The sequence below is a fragment of the Apium graveolens genome, chromosome 10 (genome assembly GCF_009905375.1).
Source record: "Apium graveolens cultivar Ventura chromosome 10, ASM990537v1, whole genome shotgun sequence".
In the NCBI taxonomy this organism is placed as follows: domain Eukaryota; kingdom Viridiplantae; phylum Streptophyta; class Magnoliopsida; order Apiales; family Apiaceae; genus Apium; species Apium graveolens.
The window spans coordinates 220,498,269-220,518,129 of record NC_133656.1 but is presented as its reverse complement, the minus strand read 5'-3'; the positions used below and the strand labels follow the sequence as shown (position 1 = coordinate 220,518,129).

At 33.8% G+C, this 19,861-nt stretch overlaps 2 protein-coding genes across 2 annotated transcripts; one reads left to right on the top strand and one right to left on the bottom strand.

Moving 5' to 3' along the window:
• The first annotated feature begins 294 nt into the window (after positions 1–294).
• On the top strand, positions 295–13,761 carry LOC141692320 (DNA gyrase subunit B, chloroplastic/mitochondrial-like). Its single transcript, XM_074497097.1, has 21 exons — positions 295–650; positions 1,011–1,155; positions 1,993–2,073; positions 4,797–4,910; positions 5,783–5,839; positions 6,590–6,691; positions 7,326–7,476; positions 7,597–7,670; positions 8,500–8,610; positions 8,908–8,978; positions 9,286–9,427; positions 9,578–9,676; positions 9,840–9,968; positions 10,094–10,208; positions 10,813–10,880; positions 11,515–11,628; positions 11,702–11,818; positions 11,933–11,986; positions 12,286–12,391; positions 13,020–13,150; positions 13,242–13,761. The coding sequence occupies exons 1-21, from the start codon at positions 514–516 to the stop codon at positions 13,308–13,310; spliced, it is 2,187 nt and encodes a 728-aa protein (XP_074353198.1). The 5' UTR covers positions 295–513; the 3' UTR covers positions 13,311–13,761.
• A 344-nt stretch (positions 13,762–14,105) lies between these two features.
• On the bottom strand, positions 14,106–18,594 carry LOC141693238 (uncharacterized). Its single transcript, XM_074498257.1, has 8 exons — positions 17,566–18,594; positions 17,346–17,478; positions 16,835–17,050; positions 16,436–16,591; positions 16,065–16,317; positions 15,117–15,520; positions 14,668–14,784; positions 14,106–14,560 (listed from the first exon to the last, which is right to left on the bottom strand). Exons 1-8 carry the CDS (start codon positions 18,534–18,536, stop codon positions 14,225–14,227), a joined length of 2,586 nt encoding a protein of 861 aa, XP_074354358.1. The 5' UTR covers positions 18,537–18,594; the 3' UTR covers positions 14,106–14,224.
• Positions 18,595–19,861: the final 1,267 nt, after the last annotated feature.

Genomic DNA, 19,861 nt, shown 5'->3' with positions numbered 1-19,861 from the left:
ATTAGTTAGTATGTGATAATCAGGATAGTTGATTTAAAAATAAAGATTTACACTCTTTTTGAGCATGCCTAAACACCTTCATCTTCTATTTTCTATTTTTCTATTACCTGTTACCAAATATATTTTCTATATATATTTTCTAATATATTTGGTATAAGAGTAGTAAAAATAAAACTACTCTTACCCTAATCTGTTACCTGTTGGACAATATATTTGTCATAGTCATAGGACATTAACATGACCCATGTAATAACCCAACTAAAAGCCCACCCCCTGACAAAAGAAAAATGCCCATCCCCAAAGTCCCCATAGGATAGGGTTTAATAACCCGGAGGGAAATTAAAAAAAAAGGGTGAAGAGAAGAGGGTTTTAGATTTGTATATGTTTTGTATGTAGGAGTATATATATATATATATTTATCTCCCTGAGCTCTATATGTACTATTTCTTATCCTGTTAAACTCAAAGTACAAGTTGTTCCCGGTACCTGAAAGAAAGTTAAGCATATGAATTAATGGCGCAATTTGTGAAGCCAAGCAGTGTGTATAGTTGTATTCTTAGATCTCGTTTAATGGCCTCTCTCTCTTGCTCTCATCGTTTCTTCACTGTCTCTTCTTCCTTTTCTCCTTCCCCTCTTCTCCTCACTTCCAGGTACCTCTTTTTTTAATTGTGTATTTATTTTTAGCATTTACTTTATTTTGCTATCCTCTCTTTCATGAGGTTTTGTGCGCCTAATTTTATTACTTACATTTACTCTCGACAACAAATGTGTGCAAATTTTATAGGTCTCTCTCTCTCCGTCTCTCTCTCTCTCTCTCTCTCTCCTCCGTCTCTCCCCCCCCCTCCGTCTCTCTCTCTCTCTCCCCCTCTCTCCCCCCTCTCCCTGACATAAAATTGTATCTTACTAACTTAGGAAAAAAAATATTTTGATTAGGTGTTATTTGTTTTCTTTTGCTTATGTGGATATTTGGGGGGTTGTATTGCTGTTTGATGATGTCTATTTATTTTCAGGGCGACTTTTCCCCCAATATTAGTGCCTGCAAGTGTTTTTACCCGAAATGCAGAGACTCGGAGGACCATTACGTCGTCTAGACTTGCAATGGATGCAGTTAAAGAGAGTGCCAGCTCTAAAGCATATGGTTCTGAACAGATCCAGGTGAATGCAGTGTTTAATGCTGTGTGGGAAAGTCAGATATACATATTGTGTTTTGAGAATGTAGTGTTAAGATATGACACACACAGACAAATTATTTAATGTTATGATAATGGACAAATATTTTAGCAAAAGTAAATTTGATTTGAGGCTGGAGTAGAGACCCTAACTAATTTCTGAACTGTGACCATAATAACAACTAGGTAAAACACCCGACGAAGTTGTAGAATTTGACTACTTACAGAGAGACAACATGGAAACTTTTGCCAAGTTAATCAGATTAGCATTACACACTAAGTTTGTCCTTTGGTTAAATATCATTAGTTCGATTAATTTTTCAGGAGGTTAGTCCCTGTTATAGTTGTGGTATTTCATATTTTTACAAATTTTGTTGCTGTAATCATTGCAAAATACAAGAAATCGAAAACAATTATTAATCTTATTTATATTTATTTTAATTCATTACGGTTGACAAATATTTCTAAATATTGAATATCATCTTGCTCCATCTTTCATATGGAGTAGTTATGCTAGGGGTTTCAAATTTAAATGTGTCAAATTTACATATGATTGTATGCATGTTCATGTAAAGATCCGATAAGTTTCACTATGAAATAAAACAACGTAGTAGTGCTATTTTGATCTGAGACATGTATGGGATTTATAACATATCTATTTTATATGCGACTTATATATTATACAATCAAGTGTTATGATTAGTATAACATCACCCTATGTTGATTTAGAATATGGTGAATGTATCGGTGCATATTTAATTGTTTCATCTCTACCATAGATGTTTTTCCGAAGATTTGATCTAATTAATTTTTATCTCCTCAGGTATTAGAAGGTTTAGACCCGGTCAGAAAAAGGCCAGGAATGTACATCGGGAGCACTGGGCCTCGTGGTTTGCACCATCTGGTATCAACTTTTTGTTTTTGCCAAACTATTTTTTGTATATGTCAACCTATTCTAAAACAGAATTATCATTATCTGTCTTCTTTATCATGGATTCTTCTTATAAATCTTGTGTTTTATTTTATTCACAGTTTTATGTTGTTTGATTCTCTTTCCTAATTTTATTATAACAATAGCATGAGTCTTTTTCCTCTTCCTATGTTTGAAACGTAGCATAGGACGTGAGTAAGAAGATATCCTTAACCACTTGTATATTTAAAGAAAATATCGTGTGGAAATAGTATTCTTGCCATGTGTCAATTCTTGTTTGATGCAAGATTGAAAAAGGTGAGAAAGGATGGTATGTTGTTTCCCACAATAATTAGCTGAGTTTGGGCACTTTGAAATGGCCTTGACAAGCCCATTTATAAGGCATTTGTCTTATGTAGACAAAAGGTAGACTTCTATAAGATGGTGTGATTACTCATAGCCCACAAGGGCCATGGTGATCTACTTATGGATTAGGATAAAAATGAAGCTCTGCTTCTTTAAGTAGTAAATACTAGTTATTGGTATGATTGTGAACTATATAACATATCCTATACTGTATTTCTGTATGACACTGTTAAAATAACAAAGTCTTGCTTGTTCTCTAGTTCACTTCCATATTATATTTTATTTCATATCCACCCAAGCCCTGCAATTATAACGAGCTCCTTATTTCTTATGTCTTACGTAAGAGCCACTTTATTCCTGATGAATCTTCTTGTTTGCTCGTACTTGAACTCACTGTATAGTCAGAATCATACATGTTAAGTCTCTCTTCTACTTAAGAACTAATGAAGCAGCAGATAAAATACAACTCAGATACATTAAACTAAATCACTAGTGTGCTTTGTTCCAGGTGAGAATCAACAGCTGAGTGGAAAATCAGTTTAATGGATAGAATGAGGTTTAATCCCACAATATTACTTGAACAAGAAAAAACATACTTGTAAGAAGGGTGCTTGCCATCCCATATCAGCTGCTGCTGCTTTTAACCATAATCTAAATGTATTTGACCTGTAATAGACTAACTGATCAGTTATCAGTTTAGCCAATAATCTAAATGTTGAGAAACATTTCAGAGGAAAGCCTAATGTAGTTTAGATTTTCAACTCAACATAAATTAGTGAGCCACAATTGCATATTTGTTGAAATGTCCTATCAGAAGAATCAAGTGATTGCATTATTGTTACTTAAAAAATTATTAACTCAACATGTCTAACTTAACCAAAATTTTAAATTAAATAAAATTTCATAAATTAATTCGTTGATTAAATCTATCGGATGTCAACAATACTTTACATTGATATCTTTTATTAACGGCTATTTCACTATTAATGTTGACAGTATTCTGCAATGATTGGAAAAATTGATTTTTCAATTTCAGTCAGCAGAATTAAGATGGCTTACTTTTTGTCTGAGTATTTGTTGTGAGTTAAACTGTCAAGCTTAGTAAGCCTTAGTCATGGTTGCATTTAAAGATCCATCTTGTTATTGCGGTTAGTCATGGTTCCATTTAAAGATCTATCTTGTTATGGCGGTTTGTGGGGTTAATTTCATAACCGTGTAATTAGTCAAATTCCTCTATTATTAAGTGTAGTAGTATTAACGCTTTCATTTCTAACGTGACATTGTCATTCCTGAGTTTTAATATCGTTAATGAAAACAGTGAGAAAAGATGACAGACAATTGTTATATCTTTCCTGTCAGATTTGGACTCAAGGCTATCACTAATATATATACACGGAGGTTCACTGAGGAACCCATTTTAATTGGATAACCTGTTAACTTATTGACCATCGATAGATTAAAGATGTGAATGTAGCACATGAATGAATAGGTTACAACAGTCACAACGTCCATTTTCCATACAACTCCTTTGTTCATATCAACAAAATACAATGACACCACATTACAAACAAATGGAAGAAAATATATTTTACAGTTTATTTATTTTTTAAATAAAAATTTCATATTTTTTCCCTATGTTTCTTGACTTGTGTATATCATGTGTAGTTTTTAAATTGTTTTATGTTAAAATATTTAGATTTTATAATTGTAGTAAAAAAATGTTTGTATAGAATAGATGTAATATTTTTTATTTACCGAACCTATACATGTTCTACAATTTTTCACAGGATACTATATTTAATTTTCTTTATAGAACATGTAATATTTTATCATATTATTTTTAGCATGTTATAAACAATACAGAAGACAACATAAAACATTAGAAAAAAATAAATCGAAACTTAAAATATTAACATAAATTACTGAACATGAATGTTATACAATAAAATTCAATACATACAAAATAGGTAAAATACAGAACACACAAAATACAAAACACCAAAAAATAAAAATAAAGAATACAATAGAAATTATAGAACACAAAACAATTTTAAAATTATACGACACAAAATAATGTCAAATATAGAACCTATACTTCTTTTGCATTAATTTTACAGGATATTATATGTAATTTCTTTTATGGAACAGGGTCTAGTTTTGCATTTGATTTTTTTAACATGCATGTTTTAAAATTTCAAATAGCAGTTGCTTCGATGGGTCCTCATTTGAATCCAAACCTACACACACACACACGATGTAGCTAGTTAATATTTGACTTTCAGTTTTATCATATTGGATTGAGTTGGTTCAGTATATTTTAGGTTCAAGACTAATTGATGTGATTCTTTTAGGTTTACGAAATTTTGGATAATGCTGTTGATGAAGCACAGGCAGGATTCGCTTCAAAGGTAGACGTCATTCTGGGCGCAGACAATTCCGTGATGATCACAGATAATGGGCGCGGGGTATGTGTTGCTTCTTTTGTGAAAATTGATATTTTAATCTTATTGCTTTAAAAATTTGCTGCATTAAGTTACAATGCGAAACCTCTGTTTAAATTTCTGTTACTTGAGTAATGTTTCTTACAACTCTACAGTTACCACTTGCTCGTCATCGGTATGACATTGTTGTATATATTCGACCTAAATGCCTCTATTTGCTTATTGTAAATGGTTCACTATGATACTGGTTGCATATCTAACATATCGTGAAGGAACATGCCCTTTAATGTTGTACAGAAGCTGTGACTATTGCAAATTAAGTGGAGCTTAATCTTTTAAGTATAAAACGTACAATATGATCTCATAAGCTGCAGCATTTCATGTGTTTCGGATGACGAATTTACTTTCTTTGCTATTCAATGATCTGGAAATGTTGGGCCTTGTGCAAAATTTTGTCAAGACAAAATTATTAGCTCAATTATAATGTTTAACCATACTTTATATCCTGTCAACACTCTGTCCCTTTTTATTATGAAATCATGGATGAACCTCCTTGAGCACTATGCTTATCTCGTGGAATATGCTCCTTAGTGTCATTTCTCATGAAAATCCAAGCATAAGCTTGTGTGTGTACTCTTCGAGGTCAGTGATTTGGCATGTGAGTATCTCCATATAAATGGTGCAACCATCACATGCCATATAGCCAGTCCCCTTTGGACTTGTCACTGCTATGTATCATTGGGCTTGCCACTGCTATGTATTATGTAGCTTGTTAAAATATTTCTCAAATTGGTAGATATCTGTTGGTTGAAGTTAGATTGCTAATATATCTACTATAATCTCACATTTTCCCCTTTTAGCATGTTACTAACCACCCTTCTCTCGCTTCCTTTCAGATTCCGATTGACGTTCATCCTGTCACAAAGAAATCTTCCTTGGAGACAGTCTTGACGGTATCGTTATCCACCCTTTAAATTCAATTGATGTTTCACTGTTTGTCATTGCTTTTCTCGGTAAATTAAAGATACAAGTGATTTCCAATCATAAGCATTAGGATGCAAGGAGCAATAGTGAACGTGTTCACTGTTCAGAACTCTTTTTTAAGGGATTATGACGTGTAAAGTATTTCGCCATCTATCATAAAATTTAGTAAATTATAGCAAATTAGTATACCTTTCTCCAGTCAGTGGTTTTGGTGGGCGAATGTTTTTTTCAAGGGTCGGAGAGTTCTTTAAGGATAGGATAGGACCTTGTAAGGTTCCCTGGTTATTTCTTTGCTACAGTTTTGAATAATGAATAGTAGGATTCATGATCGAATGTCAAAATTAGGAAGCAAGAATATCGACAGTAGTTGATAGTTTATACCTAGTAATTGAATAGCATTTTTGGGGGAAGCAGGATACAATGGAGACAAATTTTTTTTATCAGTTTGGTCCTTGCTGCATGTCTGAAATGCATAAAAGTGCCAATACCGTGTCCTAATAATTCCATCTTAATACTGTGTCCTAAAGCACATTAACAGGGTGTTCTCATGTGCATGGACATAGTTGGAAAAAAAAGTTCTCTTTTTATCTTTGCCAATTTATGAATATTATTGGTTCTTCCCGTAAAAACAAAATTTAGTCATATATGATGGATAATTTTTTAAAAATTTTATTTGAATTGATGCAGTTGACATGACATAAGATTACCACTTGGTGCAGGTCTTGCATGCTGGGGGGAAATTTGGTGGTTCAAGTAGTGGTTACAGTGTTTCAGGTGGATTACATGGTGTTGGCTTATCTGTTGTCAATGCATTGTCTGAGGTGGGCCTTTAATATCTATTAATGTTAATGTATACCACTAAACCTGAATTATTCCAGGCTGTGTTCTAGTTTCTGAGGAACACATTCTTTGAGGAGTTGTTAGTTCCTGTTGCACTCGTATTATTGTCTTGGAGTTGATCACATCTATATTGAAATGTCACCAAGATTGTCTTAGTTTATTAGCATGACCTCATTTATTTCTTTTCGTCACTTTTGGTTAACTTGTTTTTATTTAAGAGGCTTATAAGCATCTTCTCCTCTCTTGAATATGTAGAGATTAAATTTTATTTGTTTTGTTTAAATGCATACATTATGTAGCTGACAATATACTCTTGTGACTACTTGCTAATGTTATAGACATTTTATTATTGGAAGTTAATGGACATAAATACTTTGTTTGAAGCTGGATGACTTTTTTGTTTTCTTTTTGCTTATTAAGTCTGCGAGGGTATTAATTCTTGGATAAGTTCATGAAGTATGTTATAAGTTATGTGTGTTTTTTGGTTGAAAAATATGCATATATTTTAAAAAATCTAAATTCGAAGAAAAGAAAATATTACTCTTTTATTATAGTGCCTAGTAACTTTTCAGAGCATGGTTGTGATGATCTGATTCTGCATTGTGTTTGTTATAGGCACTAGAAGTTACTGTAACACGTGATGGATGGCAATATAAGCAGACCTATTCTCGTGGGAAGCCTATCACAAATCTAATATCCCATGAGCTTCTGGCCAATGAAAAAAATCTGAAAGGGACTACCATACATTTTTGGCCTGATAAAGAAGGTTAACTCTTGGATACTGTACCTGTTCTTGTAAACTTATATGTTTATGATCTATTGTATTTTGTGGGTTATAATTTACATCAAGAATTAATATCTTCTTTTATGGTTATGTTTTTTGCAGTATTTACTGAAATCCAATTTGACTACAATACTATAGCGGGAAGAATCAGGGAACTGGCTTTTCTTAATCCCGAGGTAATTGTCACTATGTTTATAGTTTTGCTTGTTTAATATTTATCTATACAATCTGTGTCCAAAAAGTAGACATGCACATTTCCTTTTAATCTGTTCTTAACATTACATTGTAGTATTCTGTTATAATTTAGCTCAAAGTTCCTGCCAGCCCATATGGTCATATGTAGTTACTGGATTGATGAATTGAATATGCTATTGCATTGCTCACTCAACTTAAAATTTGGCTTAGGATATATATTTGAACAGGCATAGTTTTTCACTATTTCCTGATAATATTAAAATTTAGACTTCCATGTTTTAGTTCAAATGTACCTCGAATCATAACATAATTAACTGTAAACAACTTTATCTCTGCAGATTTTGGGGAATTTGAACACCAGGACAGTCACATGACTTTTCCTGGGCTTAAAAATGCAACTTGAATGATAACTTTGCAACTGGTCTTATTTTTTAAGGTTCAGCATTTACAGGAAAAGTCATATTTAAGCTTAAATGTGTAATCCGACTAGAACATGAAGCTCCAGTATGTAATTAGGTTTACTTCTAGAATTCGATCTTGAACGTTTTACTTTCTCTTCCCTCTCCTGATCCAGATATCAGTCAGTTGTAGTTCAGTTATTATCAGAATTCATCCACTAATGTTTTTATTCAGCATGCATTAATTATTAAGTCCGACACTTGGATAATTGTCGACTTTCTGCATCGAGTCCTTGCAGCCTAGATCAAAGCCATGCCGTTTGCTTGTCTAGTTTACGTCTTAATTATTTTTTTTACTTTGACCATGAGGAAGCTGTTGCAATCTCATTCATCCTTTGTTATTAAATTGCAGTTGACGATTACTCTCAGTAAAGAGGATGTTGACTCTGAGAAAAACCAATATCATAAATACTGCTATGCAGGAGGTTTAGTTGAGTATGTGAGATGGCTTAATACTGACAAGGTATGTCCAACCATTTCTGTCTCCTGTCGGGATGTCTTTATTTAGTTTTTGTGTGTTAGTTTCTTTTTCCATCATGCAAGAAATTGGAAAGCATTAGGCTGATAACACTAGTTTATGCCACCTTCTCTAGTTCTATTCATTCATAGTTTGTAACACCTGATTAATTTTGCTACATTACACAATTATTTAGTATACAGCGTTTCTTATATCTGGATGATATTTTGATCACTCTGCGATGTTTGAAGTGCCAGTTGGTTGATTCTTTACTAAATAGTAAATGTTAATCTTTTGAACCAGAATCCACTTCATGACATATTGGGTTTTAGTAAAGCAGCAGATGGAATCTCGATTGATGTAGCTCTGCAGTGGTAATCTTTCCTTTCAGTGTTATTCTTGTTGAAAAGTGACACGACCCCACTCTGTACCTGAAAAGTAATGTGTTCTTGACTTTACTGCGGAGTTTATATTGTACTTGCATGCTCGATGGCTGAAAAGGAAGGTGTTTTTCACTTCACCTTGGAGTTATATTTTACCCACATGCCTGAAGCGAAACTTGTTTTTTGTTTTATTTACCCCCTCCCAAGATAGTATATAATAATTAATGATTTCAATAGATTGTTGGATTCTTTATACAGTAAAATTTGATTCAGTTTCTTGTTTTTAATATTAATGAAGGTGTTCAGATGCATACTCAGACACATTGCTGGGATATGCTAACAGCATAAGGACAATTGATGGTGGTACACACATTGATGGTGTGAAAGCTTCACTAACAAGAACTATAAACAATCTGGGAAAAAAGTCAAAGATAATCAAGGTACAATAAATTTGTCAACTTCAGTTGTATGTCTTTTAACACAGTGTATAGAATTTGATTGTACCAAGCTTTTAGATTGTGGTTCTATTTGTCTCTCTTTGCATGTCCTTTAGAATTTAAATAAATTCTGTATGTTATGTATGTTTACAGGAAAAAGATATTAGTTTAAGTGGTGAGCATGTAAGGGAAGGGTTAACATGTGTGATCTCAGTCAAAGTCCCAAATCCAGAATTTGAAGGACAAACAAAGGTAAGCACTTTTATATACTATTGTATTGGAGATGAGGTGAACGGGCATATATATATATATGTGTGTGTGTGTGTCTATATTTATGGAGTTTACATTAAATTGGCATTGTCACTTACCATTCATACTGGAAATTATCCACTCATAAGTTTCCCTATTTCCAAAGACAAGGCTGGGAAATCCAGAAGTGCGGAAGTTGGTTGACCAATTTATTCAGGAATATCTTACTGAATACCTGGAGTTGCATCCAGATGTACTAGATTCAATTCTTTCGAAGTCTCTAAATGCTCTCAAGGTAAACACTGTTACAATCACGGCCTTGTGAATCCTACAATGGCTACTTAATTGTGAACTTTGTCAATCTAATTAATCTTAGGCAGTATAGTATGATTTATTTTATTTTGGTGGGAGCCATTATAGGCAGCTCTAGCTGCTAAGAGAGCAAGGGAATTAGTGAGGCAAAAGAGCGTTTTGAGGTCTTCATCTCTTCCTGGAAAGCTTGCTGATTGTTCTTCCACAAACCCTGAAGACTCTGGTATGCTTAATTTGCTTTTCCAAAACTTGTTAATGTTTGTTCATCTGTTTTTTTTGTTATCACATAATAGTTATATATAGAATCTACACGTCTATAAAGGATCTTAGTTTATATGGTTCCTAAGCTGCTACTGCGAAGCTTTACTAATATTATGGCTCATATTAGATTTATCTTGAATGTGATATGATCTGTTTTTTGGTAACGTAAGTTGTTTCGGTGTTGTTTTAAGTGCCTTTGATTTCTTTACGCAGTGGACTAGAACAAAGGATTATTTACTATGTTGTCTAAACTTGATGCTCATGCAGCAACCTATTGAATCTTAAATATCTTCTATAAGCTCAATATGTATTCTTGATCTTAATGAACTTTGGCCATTCTCTTTCCTAGATCGTATTTAAAAGTTGTACTTTATAAGGAGATGTGGTTCATTATAATTTTCAAGCTTCAATTGAGATTTTTCTCTTGTGGGTTGCGTTTTTTACACTTTTCATTTCTGTGGTTGAATCACCCTTGCCTATCTGTTTACTGTTTCTATTCCGTAATTCTTTATTTGTTTAACCTTTTCCTGCATCAGTAAGTATGATATACCGTGAAACTTTTGCAGAAATTTTCATAGTTGAAGGAGATTCAGCTGGTGGAAGTACTAAGCAAGGCCGTGATAGGCGCTTTCAGGTTAAAGTTCAATTTGAGTTGTAGCTGGCAACTTATGGTTCTAAATTTTATAATAAATGCATTGTTAATACTCATCTGTAATAGTTTTAATGCATGGCAAAGATATCAGACTAGAATGTCATGCATTGATCGCCACAGCTCAGGCACACCTACTGTATGTATATTGTGAGATTTAAGTTTTAGTTACCATAAGATTAGTAGATTTTATTTGGTTAAAGGGATTATATTGGCAAAAATCAAGTTCTACTATGCTTTATATGCATAGTAGATTACAAAAGATTAGATAAGAAGCAAAAGTTATGATCCATTGAATAAGAACCAGAAGCTCTCTCAACTCTCATTAATGCCCACAGCACTTAGTAATGAATGTTCCTTGTGGTGTATAAAAGCTGCCATATATTGCTTCATTGATTTTGGCATGTTAAGCATAGATGCGTCATGAGTGCGTTTTATCTAGATATATGTTAGTGGGTTAATGTTCTAGAAGCTCGCACTGCATTTAATGGTCATAGACTGATTGATTTATGTAGAATTTGATGTTTTTATTTCGCTTTTTTTTTCAATATATAATATAAAATTTGGAAAGTTAATGATGCAATTGTGTTTAAGAATAACCTTGTGCCTTCTGATTCAGGCTGTTCTTCCTTTAAGAGGTAAGATTTTAAATGTTGAAAGAAGAGATGAGGCAGCAATGTACAAGAATGAGGAGATTCAAAATCTTATCCTTGGTCTGGGACTTGGAGTGAAGGTTATTCCATCATACTTTGGTTTGTTATTTGGACTATCTGGCATGCATATATGTTTATTCGTTTATATTTCAGGGGGAGGATTTCAATAAGGAGGCTCTACGTTATCATAAAATTATAATCTTAACAGATGCTGATGTTGATGGAGCTCACATCCGGACATTGTTGCTAACCTTCTTCTACAGATACCAGGTACGTAAAGGAGCCTGTCATGTGTAATTGTTGTTTCCTATGATGTTACATAGATTGTTCTAAATTTTAGTAATATGTTAAAAATAGAATTCAGACATTTAGTTTTGTTTGCAGAGAGCTTTATTTGATGGAGGCTACATTTATGTTGGTGTACCACCCCTTTACAAGGTATGCATATAAATACAATACTTGCATAGCATGTATTCTGGTTATGTAATGTATCAATGCGTTATAACAACTACTTTTGTCATGGTCTTTTATGTGCTAGTCAAATTAATGAGCTTATGTACTAAATTTGAGCTAAGTCAAACTTGTAGCTCCACAAGTAGTGCCTATAGACTTTGAGTAATTGGTAAATTTTTTCATATGTATTACAGAAAAAGAATATTGAAAACTATCATGAAACACGCCCCCTCCCTGGTTCCTTACATTTAAGTTCATATATTTTTCTTTGCTAAATGTACCAGGTTGAGAGGGGGAAGCAAGCATTTTATTGCTACAGTGAAGCGGAACTTGTTAAACTTCAAAGTGAATTTCCTTCAAATGCATCTTACAACATTCAGAGGTTTAAAGGTAAGATTGGGAATATCAATCCATATCTCTTCCAAACAATTAAGCGTCCAATAATTTGATTGAAAATAACATCAAGAGCCAATCCAATTAGTAATTTTAGTTGTCTGAAAAAACTTTCGATGACGTATACCATGACAATATAAATTTACAAAATGAGATATGACTGAAGGTTGTACCGAGTACTGTGAATGTTTAATGTGCATATTGCCTAATAAATGCCACTGATCGTTTTAGGATCACATATCAAAGAGGTCTGTTCTTTAGTTGCAAACAAATTTCTGCCGTTTATAAAGGAAAGTTAATAGTATTCATTTTGTACCTACTCTTGTCTCTTTATAAAAACAAGAAGCATTTATTGGGGTGGTAAGCTCAAAAAATTTTCTAAACAATTTATTAATGTGAAGTAGCTTTTAATTTTACTAGGGAGAAATCACAGGCCACTTTACTTTCTGGGTTTTGTGAATCATAACTTTTAATATTATTACTTGTTTCCATTTAATATATATTTTTGTCGTCTAGATCTCTTTTCTCTTTTAAATTCTAAATCTGCGAGCCTCCTTGTTTTTGTTCATTTGTCAACCTTTTTGGTAATCATGAAATACATCTGTACGTTATCAATAAATTACAGGTTTGGGTGAGATGATGCCTTTACAGCTATGGGAAACCACTTTGAATCCGGAGACAAGACTGCTAAAACAACTAGTGGTTGACGATGCAGCTGAAGCCAATGTCGTTTTCTCCTCACTCATGGGTTCTCGGGTAAGCATATTATAGATGGTTGCTGGAGTACAATGTAATGCTACATTTTTTACTGTTATTTGACAACAAACCTTGAACGTGACCTTTTAAGGTGGATGTCCGAAAGCAACTTATAAAGGATGCTGCAAGTGTGATGAACTTCAAGCAACTAGATATATAAATGCAGAGGGCAGCTGGAGACGAGTGTATACATTCATGTGTAGAGGATGTTCTTTGTACAGGATAGCTGACCGTGAATGTACCCCCTTGGAAGCTCTGCTATGGCAAACAAAAGTTTTTTGGTTCAACTTGTTTTACTACCTATCAAGTTGGGCAGTTGATGCCATTTGGCGACAGACGGGGTTTATTTATAGTTTTCGAGATGTTCTTCACTTATCGGAAACTTGTTATATAATGGATCATTAGCATATCGTTACGGTGGTTTAGTTGGTGTAATAGGTAGATTTTGATGAATGCTTCACATGTTAGGGTGGTTTAGTGAGTTAAAGCCACGTCGTCAGTCTGTATTAGTAAAAACTTGTCAATAGATAAATAGAATTATTATGTGACCTTTTTTAACAAAAATCATGTCAAATTGTACAATATTATTTATCTGGATCCGTTTTAGTCAACAGAGTAATGTGTCTGTTTATTTTTCTTGTGTGGAATAATGTTATGTCATTTGTTGAATTCATAATTAGGAACTTTGTAGTATTGGTTAAATGGAAGTTGGAAAAGATCTACTATTCTGCAAATAAACAATCTAAAATAAAATATTGTGACATGTCCAACGAGAGAGAATATCCCCCAAATGTATTCGAATCAAATGAATTTGGATTACTTAACTTTGTCATATAACAATCTTGAAGAGTGAAGGCAACCTAAAGTAACCAGAAGAAAACACATCTTTATTCTCATGGAAAAGCTTCCAGGGCGTTGTCTTGTAAGTTTTCATTTAGCAGACTTCTTTACTATTATTCTTGATAAATAAGTTCAACGATTTTTAATTAGCCCATGTTTCAGCTTTAAATACTAGTAGTATATTGAAAACATTTAGTTGAACAGCAATTTTCTATACAATTCTTTGTAATAATGTTACAGAATATTGTATTCTTTTAGGTTCTTTAGAAATGTGTCTCCAACGACTGAGCCATCTTTAACAAAGATAGCAGGATAACCAATATGGGCTTCAATCCATGCTTTTGAACCTTGTTCTGTGTATAGATTTCCTGTCCATATATGTTTCCATGGACACTTTTCTCCTATAGGAAAATAGGCTTTAACCTTCTTCTTACCTTTGTCAAGAACAGGCACAACTAGAATCTCAGTACCAACAAGAAACTGTTCGTAAGTCAAGCTATGCACATACTCGTCATTTGGGTAGTGTAGAAATAGGTGACGACAAACAGGGAGTCCTTTCTGAGACGCTTCCTGAGACGTGAGCAAGGCAAATTATAAAACATGTAGGATGAAGATTAAATTTATAATGGCCATTGCAATTTAGAAGTAGATGAAAAATTATTGCAGGTCGGAATTACCTTCACCAGTTGTATCCTGTAAAACTTCCAAGCTCTGTACATCTTTGCTAAACGTGCAAAATGCGATAAAGTTTTGTGATTTGAGTAAAACTGGCTGTTGCAAGATGGCTTGTTCCCCTAATAACAAGATCAAAAAAACCCACAGATTAGTACATTATAATTGACCACATGCTATAACTAAGACCTGTAGTGCAGCTTAAAATATAAGCACTAAAGTCTTTTTCCTCGTTTCTTATTGATTAGATTTTTACCACAATTTTCATTATGTTCTGGCTCTTTTTTTTGTAAGAGGCAACTTAAGTCAGGAAGTAAATACTGTTGTATATGATGAAAAAACTTGATATATTCAATTAGGACATATTACTGTTTCATGGTAGCCTTAGTCTATCAACAACTTGATGGAGCTAATAGCATTCATGACGTGTCTTAGATGGTAAGCTTTGACTTACTTCATGGGTTCGGAATACAGATGTGAAGGCATTCAACTCCATCCACCGCAATAGCAACTCCTCGCTCCTTGTATAATTCAAGCAGAACGGCAACTTTACTGCACAGTAGCCTCCAATATCACTATGATTATAAGCATATCCAGAAATTCCGCTGCTCAGCAACCCGACAACTGAACTTTTTATGCCATCATTTGCCTGCCAACTTACCATTTGGTCCCCTTCCCAAAACAGCATAGCCCATCTAGGACTGTTCCTAAAACCTGCTCTCATGAAGAAAACTAAGGCCCCCTCTGAGCCTTCTGGCTCCTCACCTTTATGTTTACTTTTCCATTCTTCAACAAATTCATGGTTTAGCTTGGCCCATAGTTCTGGGTATCTATTATGGGCAGAGATAGGATCTTCACCTGAAGGAGAAGTTAAAGATTGAACTTATGGGGTTTTATCGAACTTTTATAACCATAAAATTGCCAGACTTTGTTTGCTTGTCACATGTAGATTGAAGACCATAAAAATTATAAATGCAGAGTGTTGAACAAAACCTAGTCACATGTCTCGGTACAAAAATTTAAGAAGAAATGCGCTTGTGCTTTTTAAAGTCGTCATTCACCCGTGGATTCCATCCAAATATAATTCTACATCTCTCAATGTCAAAAACTAGAACCAAGAAATCACATGTATACTTATTTTTTGTTGGTGTTTCAAAAACCCCTTATTTAAGTATTTTGGATAATTGTTAGGTATCAGTGCTTTACTGGAGCAAATTGGTATAAAAAATAAAAAGTTGGGTTTAGTTTTTATACGACTTAACCCAAGGGAAGATAGATGCAATGCTTTTACTGGTTCTACTTTGAAACTTTTAACAGTACTGTGCAGGGCTGTATAATTATCTTAGTCTAATTAGGTACAATTGTCTACAACTGAAAACTCATTGAAGGATGCATGTTAAACCTGAATAAAGGCAGGCATCAATTGGTAGGCCTTCACCAAAATCAGCCATCCAACCACTGACTCCATCATTTATCATATCTTGTAAAACCTGCTTGAACCAACTTGTTGTGTGTGGGTGTGTCAAGTCCAACATTCCCACATCAAATGCAGTGTTCGGAACCATATATGGTTCCCCTTTGCTGTCTCTCACTAGTATGCCTAACTTCTTCGCTTCCTCAAAAAGATTCCTTTTTACATTTGCCTTCCCATTCATCTGTTAGTACAAGAGCTTCAAATATGTCACTCAGTTTAAATTTCTCATTCTTCACCATTAACGGCATAATATCCTGGTTAAAGATAGAGATTTGCTCCAAATTATTGTAAATATGTACCGGAGCTAAACAAGGATTGCAGTATGTCATCACTTTAATATGCTCCGAAGTTAGATCTTTAATTAGTTCCTGCCATCCTCTATACCTTTCAGCATCGACTTCCCAATTCCACCAAAGTTGAGATCCAATCACAGTCTTTCTTTGCCCCACCCAGTCCTGCATAAAATAAAAGCAAGGAGGTGAGAAAGAGAGAGAACAAACACCTAGGATAGTCGGTACAACTTTGAATATGGATTATCTCAAATAATTAAAAATATCAGTGACATTATGTACATCAAATATAAATTCACATCGTACAACCTGCCAAAGTTGAGAACTTCGGTAATTTTTTAGTGACAAAATATCATAACTTTCAATGTTAATGTTTTTTTTTTAATTTTTGGCAGGAAAATCATTTACCTGCAACCAAAAGGCTGACACAGGTACTTCATATCTATTCAGTTCTTCCCAAACTTCACGTACAGTAGCTGTGCCCCCTTGCATTCCCACCACAGGGCCTGATATAATCCAATCAGGAAGCTTTGGTGGTCTTCCTATAGATTCGGTAAGACATTCAATGAGCTCACAGGGTGAGTTCCCATTCAAGATTCTACCTTCAGCAAAACCTCCATATATCTGCCCACAGTGTCATAAATATTATTCCAGAGACAAATCTTAGGTTGTAAATTCAAATATTGTAAAGCACCAAATAGTTTGTTTTATGATTGTATTGTCTCTTTAACGATGAGAAGTTTCTATTTTATGCAAAATTAATTAATTCTTCAACCTTATAGACTTGAAGCAGTGGCATTTGATTATTTGAACTACTCTGGCCTCATTGTATCCCAAATAAGTACACCACTAACTTCAATCAAAAGCTACTGGAACTCATACTGCCTTGATAAATCTAACATGCAACAAGAAATATTACCTGTATTTGAACTCTATCATCCCTTGTTAGATCAAAAACTGAATAATCGTAACCTTCAAGATAAAGTGACCTCATCTTAGATGTCATATATAATGGAGAGGGAGCATAAGTTGTGCTCCAATCACCACCAGACCTGCAATAAACAGTTAACACTTTCTATCAGATCACACACACACACACACACAAAAGTTGTCTAAAGACTAGTGTTAATCCTATTCACCTATAGCTAATCAAATTAGCTGCAAATGTGATTGGTTGATCACCTCTCCCAATTCCTTGTTCTTGAACTATAATAGGCACCCTTTTCCCTTTAAATTCCATATGAGAGAATTGCTCTCCGAAACCATAAAATCTTTCATTTCTTTCACTTGAGTATGTAAGACACACTCTATTAAACCGATTAGAAGGCTCTACAGTCTTAACAACCACATCTTCCTCTGCTGTTGTAACAGCAATAAAACCTTTTCTCCTACTTCGTCTCCGTATCGGTCTCAGCCTCCGGGTAAAACCCTCATGAAATCTTGGTGAAACCCTTTGTTGATCCTGGAAACCAGGATTTCCAAGTCTCAACTGAAACCCGAGTTGATTACTATTTTTCTGATCAAACAAAAGCCAATATCTTGCAGAATTAGAGGGTTCTTTATCTAAAAGATGCAAATTTTCTTGAATTTCACCTAAAGGAACCATCTTTTTACTTTTCTTGAAACTAAAAATCCTACCCATAATTAACAAAGCAGGGTACTCAATGTTCTTGAACTCAAATTTCTGATCAACCCCAGATAAAAAGTCATCATTTTTAGCATAAAAACAATCATGAAATTCATTGATCATTCTTATATCTTCAACAGTTTGACAATCACATACCAGTTGAATATTTCTGTCTTTAATAACAAATGATCCCCTGCTTTCAACCACTTGAGTCTCAGCTAATGCTGCTGATACAAAAGCTTGTCCAGGAACAGTAGCCCAAATGGATCTTTTGGGCTGAGACTGATGAGAAATTGAGATTGAGCCACCATTCTTTGAAGCCCATGTTACCAGAAAGCTGTCACCTAAATGAAAGGTTTGATGGTAAGGGATTGTTTGGGTGAAAAAAAGAGGTCCTGTAATAAAAGGAAGTGATTTGGAGTTTGAAGTGAATGGATTGTTAAGATGGTTGTGGTGTTTCTTCTTGATTCTGAGGGTTGTCATTTTTGAGTTTTGGAGAAATGGTTCATGCTCAATTTATATATCATGTCTTTATTTGGAAAATGCTATGGCTTTTTAACACTGAAAGACAAAAAAAAAATGAATTTAGAGAAAAATAATAATGTGGATGCAATTTTTGTATAGATACAGAATCTAAAGTTTACATAATGTGCACGTAAGCAAATGGAAAATTGTAAATCAAGTGATTACATTACATCAAGTCATTCATAATGACTGCAGTATATTTGGTTAATGTAATAATGAAACAATTAGCCGCTTTGTGTTTAAATTAGCTCGATTATCTCATGTATGTCCCCATGTTCGATTTCACCATCTCCGTAATAACATGTACCCGGGGGCTCGTTTGGATCAATGACGGTAGTAATTTTTTATTATTAAAAGTGTTAGGATTTTCTTAGAATAACATTATTGGAGTTATTACTTTTGTCATTTATTTTAAATTTTGATCGGTTTTCATATGGGGTACACAATAATTTTTTAGGTGATATTTTTTATTGACTCTTGAATCATTAATAATAATGGACTTTCTGTATGCACAAAAAATTTAATCAATAAAAATATGAAAACTCATCAAAAATGAATATAATTTAGTATTTAGAGTATGTACGTGAACTAGAGATGCACAAAAAGCCCGAGGCCGAAGATCTGGCCCGGCCCGATCCGGTCAAAGCCTGGTCAAAATCCGGTCCGGGCTTAGGGCCTTGACGGTCCGTATATTTTTAGGCAAAATCTGGGTCGGGCCGAAGCCCGGCTCGGCCCCGTTAAAAGCCTGAAAAATCCTGGTTAAAATCTGATTATTCTGATATATTTTCTTATATATTTATGAATTCACATTTATTATAAATATAAATAATACTTTAAACACATATATATTTACATATTTGTGATTAATAATATTATTTATATATTTCATTGCATAAATAATGAAAGAATATATAGTAAATACACTATATATATTTGGATAATAATGATAAAACATAATATTCTATAAACATGTTTATTTTTTGCCGAACTTAAATGTTTTCAACGAAATAATGTTTTTATAAAATATTTCACGTAAACTAATACATTTTTACGATGATCTAGTTGTTAACGTATGTAGTCTTCGAAATCTTTAATAAAATTCGATCCAATTTAAATTTAAAAAAAACCCGGTTAGATCCGCCTCAATAACCCAAACCGGGTTTTGATATTTTCGGAAAGTCCCTTCCGGCCCGGTTAAAATTAAAACCCGAAAAGTCCGGTCCGGTCAAAATCCGACTCGGTGGGTGGACTTTTTTGCGCATCCTAACGTGCACACGAAGTTG

Excerpts from the sequence above, each read along its gene's own strand:
- LOC141692320 (XM_074497097.1), top strand. The coding sequence starts at position 514 with ATGGCGCAATTTGTGAAGCCAAGCAGTGTGTATAGTTGTATTCTTAGA. Across the intron at positions 5,840-6,589 it reads CCTTGGAGACAGTCTTGACG|GTCTTGCATGCTGGGGGGAA; the intron begins GTATCGTTATCC and ends CACTTGGTGCAG. Across the intron at positions 7,477-7,596 it reads TTTTTGGCCTGATAAAGAAG|TATTTACTGAAATCCAATTT; the intron begins GTTAACTCTTGG and ends TGTTTTTTGCAG.
- LOC141693238 (XM_074498257.1), bottom strand. The coding sequence starts at position 18,536 with ATGACAACCCTCAGAATCAAGAAGAAACACCACAACCATCTTAACAAT. Across the intron at positions 15,521-16,064 it reads TGATGCCTGCCTTTATTCAG|GTGAAGATCCTATCTCTGCC; the intron begins GTTTAACATGCA and ends CTTCTCCTTCAG. Across the intron at positions 14,785-15,116 it reads CTGTATTCCGAACCCATGAA|GGGAACAAGCCATCTTGCAA; the intron begins GTAAGTCAAAGC and ends TCTTGTTATTAG.